This window comes from Limulus polyphemus, unplaced genomic scaffold (genome assembly GCF_000517525.1).
Source record: "Limulus polyphemus unplaced genomic scaffold, Limulus_polyphemus-2.1.2 Scaffold3326, whole genome shotgun sequence".
NCBI lineage: Eukaryota > Metazoa > Arthropoda > Merostomata > Xiphosura > Limulidae > Limulus > Limulus polyphemus.
In genome coordinates this window covers 77,334-87,137 of record NW_013668936.1, presented here as the reverse complement: position 1 = coordinate 87,137, position 9,804 = coordinate 77,334, and the positions used below count along the sequence as shown (strand labels likewise).

Genomic DNA, 9,804 nt, shown 5'->3' with positions numbered 1-9,804 from the left:
GCAGCTAGTCTTCACCACCCACCGCCAACTCTTGGGCTACTCTTTTACCAACGAATAGTGGGATTGATTGTCACATTATAACGCACCCACGGCTGAAAAGGCGAGCATGTTTGGTGCGACGGGGATTCGAACCCGATACCAGCAGATTGCGAGTCGAGCTCCCTAACCACCTGGCCATGCCGGGCCCCTAATCAATAGCTTTTGCCTGACTGAATAGTTGGATTCAACTTTCATACTTATAGTGCACAAACGGCTCCAACTTGCTAAATGAATTTTTGCGACAACGGGATGAACCTCAGGATTCACAGTCCAGTCACACCAACCACTAGACCAGGTCCGGCCTATTCTTCTAATGGAATGATGTTGCCGTTTTTATTATTGTTACTAAAATTGTGTACTCTATTTCACAACTAAGTAACAGAGAGTGACTGTTCTCTCACTCTTTTTTTTAACGAATATCCAGTTGCCACCTGCTAACAAAAGTCCTTGGTTAATCACATGAGCCTGAAATGTTTTCACCCTTTTTTCATTTTTTTCGAATACACTTTTCACTTTCTGTAGACAATGATGATAAAGATTATATCCTTGAATTTCTCCCTGAGGGGTTTCCTGTCTGTAAGGGAGGAGAGAGTTGATGACGTTACGTTAATAAATCCCTAGCCAGGTAGTCTTGTAGCAACGACCTTGGAAACAAGGCCACTGAAAATGGAATATGTAAAGCTGTCTTTTAATCCCAGGAACTTCGTTCTTGGAGAACAATCATAACTTGTTGTCAGAATCTTCACCTGTGACCTCGTTTCTAACTATCTGTTCTGTTGTGTGTGGGAACTAAGGCTCCTACACGGATCTCACAGAAAGAAGAAACTCAGTTTAGTTAACTGTAGTTTTGCTCAAATTATTCAGGCCACAGTGCCCATATACGTTATATAAGATATAGAGATGATGCAGGTTGGTGGTAACATTGTAGACAGTTATTATGGTGTCAAATGAGAACGTAAACTTGAGAACACGGCGTATCGCCTTGCTCCGCTCTGCCAAAATCAGTATTCTTATTTTGTCGCGTGGAGGTTTTAAATAAGCAAAAGGTCTAGCAAGATTTTCCATTACATTACATGTGTTGTAACATGTTCTATCGCTAGATTATTTGATAAAAATAAGTTCAATTCACGCAACAATAAACAAATTATTTTATGTATTTCTACATGCTATTAACACTTGAATACAGTTGTAGACCTAAGTTCACAAACACCTTTTCACTTTCAACAGACCTTCACCCGATTGATACCAAACCCAACTTATTGATTAACTTTGCTCGATCAATCTTCTCTTGATCAATAATTAATCAGTTTCATTCACTGAATTCTCAGTCACAACTCAGTAAATACTTCACTGACTGACTGGCTCTCTACAAACTGTTTACTTGTATTTATAACTAATGTGCCTATCCATATAGATCTTAGTCGAACTTACTATATATTAAACTCATGCACCTTCCAGCAAACATTTATATTAAAATATAGGTTACAACCCTGTTCCATTCCTGGACTATGAAGTTCCTTGAACAGTCCTAATATAAAAAAGTAAACCATAACACTAAACTGTCCATTAACCAAGTTTTTTTAGGTAGTTTTCTTTTCGAAAAGCCATGGTATGCAGATGGGATGACCTCTTTTTTCCTTATCGTCGCTGGCTATCGTTTCACTGGGGAAACTTTTCCTAGGTAAGTGGTTGAGCAAATTCACTTGTACCCCAATCCTTATTGAACCTTTGGAAGTGGCATCTGAGCTCCTCAGCAGGTTGACTTTCCACTGATAAATTATTTTCTGGAGCTACCAAATTGGTCATTCTCTCACCGACGAACTTTCAAAGACGATCACGGAGAATGACTTTTGGCATGAATTACCTGTCTCTCTGGATTCTGTAAATAACATCATTGATTCTTTTCCTTATAACGTATGATACTTCCTAATATTTATCAAACTTTGGAGTCAATCCTTCCTTGTGATGGGAATTGTTCAGCCATACCATGTCAACTTGAAGAAATCCAGTCATATCAACATTAACTTCATAGTGACTTCATTTTGTCATAAACTGATTAAAACTTTTTCTGAGTAAATTCATCTATGACATCTTTATTCTTCATATCCACGAGAGTTTTTCCAATCATCAATCCCTCAGGATATGCTGAAGTGCTTGGATCCATTACGCTCCTATTTCTAGATGTAGATTTATTACTAGTAACTCCTGGTATGAGCATTTCACTTCTATTCTGTACAATGACCATCGTCACTATTGTCACTGAAAGTTAAACCTCTGCTGTAGAAATTGTTATTTAGAGCAGGGAGATTTCCTGGTCATTGACTACGAAGCTATTTGAAATTAGTCGAGCCTCTCATCCGTATCTTTGCATGAAGTCAGTCCCCAATGCGCACTCTATTCTTCCTCGATGTTAATTACCTACACATCATGAGATGTAGAAAAGCTTCCTACTTTAAGAGTAACTTATAAATTTCTTCTTACCAGAACTTTATGTCTACTTGCATCACTCCCTCGTCTTTCTTCATCTCTGGAAGCAATATCCCACCTTTCATTATCAAATTGTGTCTAACCATTACAGCTGAGGAATCAGTGTCGATCAACACGCTACAAGAGTTTTTCATCAATAAATTCATGGACTCGTAGACGATGTTTCTCAAATAATGAACTTCTTATCTCATTTTGGGTGGATGTTGTATTCCCAGCTGTATTCCTGTCATTTTAATGTTTTGTTGTTCCTTTGATGTAGGTGGGCTCTATCTTCTTGGCTAAATAACAACGGTTGATTCCTTATGTTATAGGCTGTAATGGCCATATTTCCAATAATTATAAAACTTCCCTTTTTTCTAGTATCCTTTAGGAGAAGTTGCTACTTAATACAGGCTTTTGTTTGCAGCACCTCTAAGTATGTCCTTTCAAGTTACACCCGAAACATCTATTGTCTTTTGGTTTATTTCCTCTATTCCGTTGCCAGACCATATTTTTTTTCATTTCTTCTAGACCATTGATAGGGAGAGGTTATGTTTCAATAACACAAGATCTGATATTCCTATAACTTCTAAATGGTGCTCCATTAGTACTTCATCTCCAGCTTTAACGGATTCAAGTTCTAGCACCAAGTGGAGAACTTCATTTAAAGAAGAACATCTCCTTTGCTTCAACCTAATTCTCACATACTTGTCGGTAATGGAATCTGTAAATTGGTCAGTTCCAACAAATCCATCATTTCACGTGGAGCATCTGGGCAAAATGATTTGTTGAATCTTTCCAAATATTTCACAGATTTGGCTAAAGTCTTTTCTGTCCTCAGTACTCTGTTCTGTAACTTTGCTTTAGATACTTCTTTCCGATGTGTGATTCCATATATGCTAAATAAATCAGCCACCAATGCTTGATAGTTTTTTTACTGTTAGTTGAAAGGTTGCTTAATGTTGTTAAAGTTCGTCTTTTTAAATGGGTAGCAAGATGAATAACCTGTTGATCACTATATCATCTGTTCACTTTGGAAATGATTTTGAACTGAGCCTAATATGCATCCTATGGTACCTTTCCAATACAGTCCGTTGATTTCTCAATCAGGCAATGTTGTTGAATTGGCCAGTTAAATTCTAGAACTAGATTTAGTAGAAACATGGCTGGATTAGACCAGGAAGGTTCTGCAGTAATAGATGACACGGCAGTAGTGATAATAGGTGAAAGCAAAATAGGTTCTTCTATTCGATATTCAGTAGTAAATGGTATTTTATATTGAAATTCATGGTTGAATGTAGAAAGAGATGTTGCTGGTTTAATACTTAAACCTAGCTAGTTTTTAAAGTATTATTCTTTTATTGGTGTTCTTTTCTACCTCATTGATCTTGCTCTTATAATTTTTCTTTACTTTGTCATTTCAGCTTTCGTGTGCTTCTTTAATCTTGTTGTTATAATCCCTCTTTACTTCTCTAATATCTTCGTGGATCTTTTCTTCAATTATATTCATATTTGTTCTTAATTCTTTGTCAAATAGTACGTCTCTTTCTTCCAATTCTTCTTTTAAATTCCGGTCTTTTACCTCTTGACCTTCTTTTAATTTTCTGTCTCTCTCTTTTCTTGACTTTCTTTTAACTTCTTCCTTAATTCCAGAAAGTCTTATATCTAATAAAATAATAAGTTAACAGCTCCAACGTTTTAAAATGCACATTAATTTATTGTATAAAGTTAAAAACAATAAAAAGCTGAAACGTTGGAGTCGTCAACTCATTATTTTATTATATCTTTGCACAAGAACTGTCAGTCGAATATATATTTAAATCTGATATTGCTATGAGGTCATTTAGAAATTTGAAATTTATTCAATGTTCCAGTTTATTTTCACCAAAATAATCCCACTTTTGACGCCAGTGTTGTAGTGTGTCCTATTGTTGGGCTGGCACTATTAGATTATAAGAATAATATCAAGTGCAGTTCACGTAACGATAACAAATGACTTTATTTTTCCTTAGTGTTTGCTACAGGCTGTTATCACTTGCACACAGTTGTAGGCCTAGTTCACATCTTTTCTCTCTCTTTCAACGGAGAGTTACTCGATTGATAACAAGCCTAACTAACTTACTGATTAACTTTGCTTGATCAATCTTCTCTCGATCAATAATTACCCAGTTTCATTCACTGAATTGTTAATCACTACTTAATAAATACTTCACTGGCTGATTGACCCTCATGCACCCTTTAGCTAATATCAAAATTAAAACATCGAAATCATAGCTTAAGTTACATGGCACACAGGGAGTAAACTTAAAGACGTGTACACAGTGTGGAACACGTTTTAAATGATACATCAGCAGGTGGTCCAGAAATGTATGAAAATGAATTATCTCTAATTAGACAACAGTTCTATAGGAAATACGGCATTTGTTCTCAGTTACATATAAGGTGAAATACAATATCTTCTAATGAAGAATTGGAAAAGGCTTAAGACCAATTTTCTAGTTTATTCTAAAACATAGACGTAGGAAACTTAGCTGAATTTGGACTTTTTAAGCATAATTTTATTTTAATTCTTTTAAAAATATTGGAAACTTAAATTACAGTATTTTAATTTAAGTTACAGTAAAATAAATTTTAAATTATAGTACAAAATAACAATATGAGTGAATGCGCGAGATTACTTCATTTATAAGTAAATCTTGCAAAATCGTTTTACTAACATCACCAGCCAACCACCATACATACACACGTACTTATGATCGTAACCTACTAATATTTTATTACATCCTTCTGTTGATTAGATTTATGTTTCTTCAGTCAATGTAATAACGAACTTTTAAAGTTTGAACATGAGCAAATATGCGTTTTTATTTGATTTCACTTTTCATACTTTTTATGCATTTGCAAAACATAAATAAGGCCTAGTTGCAATAATGTTTAAAATATGCATAAAAATCATTTAAGATAAACTCTTATATTAGAGGAGCTTTTCGACTAAACTAAGAATAATTATTCTCTCTCTCTCTCTTAGCATTCAAACGACATACAATGTACCAATATATCTAATTATTGCTTATAAAAAGTTGTTACGGAGCTCGTGTTGATATTCATGTGTTTGCATTTTGAAATAAAATTTTAAAATCTGATGTGGCAAAAAGCATTGATAAAACATAATAAGATATTTTCAACCTGTGTGGGAGGCACCTTACAAGTTAAACGACCAAGTCAGAAACATAGGGTTTCGGACGCAGTCACTCAGGACTATATACTGACCAGAGGGATGGAGTCGGTCAGTAGTACCTGCCGCATACACGGCTTCTCTTAACTGAACATAGGGATTAACTGACGCATCTATAATGCACTCACAGTTCAAAATGCAGAACATGTTCATCGATATTATTGTGATCTTGATCCTTTTCCCTGTCTCGGAATGTTAATCATTAAGCCACACGCGGCCGACGGATAAGTAGATTGTGAAGTAATGGATAAGTAGACTGTGAAGTAATGGATAAGTATATTGTGAAGTAATGGATAAGTATATTGTGAAGTAATGAATAAGTAGTACTTATCCATTACTTCACAATTACTTATTCATTACTTCACAATCTACTTATCCATTACTTCACAATCTACTTATCCATTACTTCACAATATACTTATCCATTACTTCACAATCTACTTATTCATTACTTCACAATATACTTATTCATTACTTCACAATATACTTATCCATTACTTCACAATCTACTTATCCATTACTTCACAGTCTACTTATTCATTACTTCACAATCTACTTATCCATTACTTCACAATCTACTTATCCATTACTTCACAATCTACTTATTCATTACTTCACAATCTACTTATCCATTACTTCACAATATCCATTACTTCACAATCTACTTATTCATTACTTCACAATCTACTTATCCATTACTTCACAATCTACTTATTCATTACTTCACAATATAAGTAGATTGTGAAGTAATGGATATGGCTCAAATATATGTTCTCATAAAAAATTCAGAGTCTATATTTGCTGTCATTTGAAACACAACATTAACATTTTCCTCTCTTCTAACTATCACAAAATACTCACACACGTTTAATATGTGTTGCATTTGGCCTGATATAATAAGCACCCCCCCCCCGTTGTGTTTGACAACAAACAATAACTCGAGCACAGCACAATAAGCTAACACTGTCATCTAATATAGTGATAGATAAGTCTTCACAGTTTTTACCAAACCCGTCCATAAATCCATTCACGTGGTCGGTATCTGAAAATCATGTTAATAGTATTGTTTGAAAGACAGGAACCTAGAAATGTTGCTACAATGGCTATTAGAATTCCTTTACATCAACAGAGGTACCATTCACGTGGTCGGTATCTGAAAATCATGTTAATAGTATTGTTTGAAAGACAGGAACCTAGAAATGTTGCTACAATGGCTATTAGAATTCCTTTACATCAACAGAGGTACATCGCAGCACGCATGCAATATAAGAGCAACATCACACGCGGATTCAAAAGAAGTTTCCAAACATTGATATATGCATGTAAATAAAAATGTTGACATACTTTCCAGACATCGCGTATATTACATAAAACTGGTTACTCCTCCTGTATTTTTACATATTACTTTATTGTGGAATACTTGTTCTATAACATAATGAGCCAAGCTTGAACTAGTGGTTGCCCTTTTTGGCTGCATATCAGAAAGTTCGAGGTTCGAGCTGCGATTTGCCACTGTACACGTTGAGCACTTTCAGTTGTGAGCGCATTATAAAGGTACCGAGTAATCTCATTATTCAGTTAAGAGTAAATGCACCGGCGGCAGGTACTTCTGATTGGTTGCCTTTCCTTTGGTCAGCAGTTCTAAAGCAGTAATGACTATGCCTGGACCTTCAGATTCCTAGCTTCGTCATTAGCCCCTGTGTTGCAGCTTAAGGTTGAAAATACCAAATACAATGAAATATTTTTAAATTGTGTAATATAAACTATAAATTTCAATTTATAAAATAATAATTGATGGGTGATAGCGTCTTCTCTTATTTATGATTTTGGTAAACATCTTGTATTTGTTTCAAGAAAGCAATGCTTCGGTGGTTACTAATTATACTTATATCATCTTTCATCAATAAGTACCATATCATAACTTCAATTTTTGGGGGAAATCGCCAAGCACTAATTCAGAGATTGAGCGCGTTATACAAAAACACGTTACAAAAATACGTTGTTATAGTCCATGTCACCACATTCGGTCATGCTACATCTGACGATTGTGCCCCTTGACAACAGCCTTGCAGCGTAGTTTCCATTCCTAAAAGCTCTGTCGTAAATTCTACCATATTCAAATCGGATTCCTCCCCCCTTCCTTGTTTTCTAAATTACTTCTGGTCTGTGAGGACAACAGTTTCCCAGAACCCGTTTCAACGGCTCCATCGTACAGAAATAAATATACATAGCCAATTTCCCTAGCAACTGTTCATATGGAATAGAATGAATACACGTTTCATTCTCGGGCTGCTTTAGATAGGCGATGGTTGAAATGATATGTCGTGAAAGCAACTATTGACCTCTATGTTTGTGGGTTCTCACCTGTTACAAGACGCCCACAGCTGGTGTACGATTTTTTGCAGGACTCTTTTTAGATGGTCCTGTAGTCTCAAGCTGATCCATATTCCTCCGTTTTAGAATTTCTAAATCTCCAATCTAACCATTTTTTTATGACCTGAATGTATGAATATTATGCGTCTGAAAGAGTTTTTCCGCACTCTTTCCAAAAGCGATATTTTTCGATGGCTACGTTATTCCCAACAATGTAAAAATGTAGTTGTGATACATACCGTTCCACCATATGTTGGTCAGTCGATATAAAGTAGTGGTGGAACGGTACTTGACTTGCTTATTCGCATATTAAAACGGTTTTATTATAAAATACTCAATCCTGTATATTATTACAAAAATATTCTCTGACGCTGTCACAATTCCTATTCTTTCGAGCTCTCAATTAATATAACACCTGCTCCAACAAGTTCAGAAGTCTGAATTAAGCCAAGAACCTGCCCCACCCCCAGTGGCACAGCGGTATGTCTGCGGACTTACAACGCTAGAAACCGGGTTTCGATACCCGTGGTGGGCAGAGCACAGATAGCCAATTGTGTAGCTCTGTGCTTAACTACAAACAAAACAAAAGCCAAGAATTTAATATTTCTTCCCGTTTTCTTCAGTCATCAGTTTCTTTTTTTCCAATATTTGCAAAACACAAGATTGATACAGGTGTTTCTTTAATTTTAAAAAGTCTTCATGTCTTGCTAAGTTTTCATATGCTTTCAGAAACTATTTGGATGCTCCATAATCTTAAAAAATAATCCACCGTCGAATAAACCCCCCCTTCTCCCTATAGCTTAGTGGCAAGCCTTAGAGATTATAAGATTCAAAATTTTTGGGATCGATTCCCATGGGAGACAAATTGCAGATAGCCTATTGTGTAGCTTTGCTCTAAAACAAACTACAAATCATTTTTTAATTATTTAACCAGTTTTGTCTGATTGTTAATTTAAAAACAATTTTAAGAAATCTGAATTTTTTCTTGCTTTGGTAAGGTTGACATCCTCCATTATGTAACTTTTGTCCCCTAGTAGCTAAGCGGTAACTCTGAGGGCTCACACCCCTAAAAACTGGGTTTCGATACTCGTGGTGGGCAGAGCACAGATAGCCCATTTGTAGCTTTGGGCTTAACAACAGACAAACTTAGGTTTTTTGCTTAGTACTGAGAAATAAATGGTCAAGTAGTTTTATGATTACGATTACATAACAACTTCATTCACAAGTTTCCTTTTTTATGATACTTTCCATTTACATTTTAAGTATATATATATTACCATCGCAATCACGTCTAGTTTGTCCGCTCATAGATGCGAACACATCTCTCTATTTATTTTCTTTGTTAAACAAAACTACCTTTTTATAGCCCACGTAAACAATATGGCCATTTTTCGTTTCATTTTTCAATACAATATACAAACCTATCCGTTTATTTTTGTTTTGGCCGAGCGTGAGCTGTTGGTTAGCATGGCATACTGTGACTTCGAGGATCCATGGTTCGCCTCACACCGTAGCAAGATCGTGCTCCTTGCTTTGGGGGCTTGTATGCGTTATAAGAGAGACGATCAAATCGCACTATTCAATTAGAGTAGCCCAAACATTGGCGGTGGATGCTGTTGACTAGCTGCTTTCATCCAGTCTGTCAATTCAAAATGGCATGACCAGGTGGTTAGGGCGCTTGACTCGCAATC

At 35.7% G+C, this 9,804-nt stretch overlaps 1 protein-coding gene across 1 annotated transcript in view; it reads right to left on the bottom strand.

Moving 5' to 3' along the window:
* Positions 1 to 5,887, bottom strand: part of LOC106469153 (kielin/chordin-like protein) — a 35,314-nt gene extending 29,427 nt beyond the window's left edge. Inside the window, exons 1-3 of the mRNA XM_013929617.2 lie at positions 5,803 to 5,887; positions 3,974 to 4,170; positions 441 to 555 (exon numbers count right to left, since the gene is read on the bottom strand). Of these exons, the coding sequence (XP_013785071.2) occupies positions 441 to 555; positions 3,974 to 4,170; positions 5,803 to 5,887 (397 nt within the window). The remainder of the gene's footprint in view (positions 1 to 440; positions 556 to 3,973; positions 4,171 to 5,802) is intronic.
* Positions 5,888 to 9,804: the final 3,917 nt, after the last annotated feature.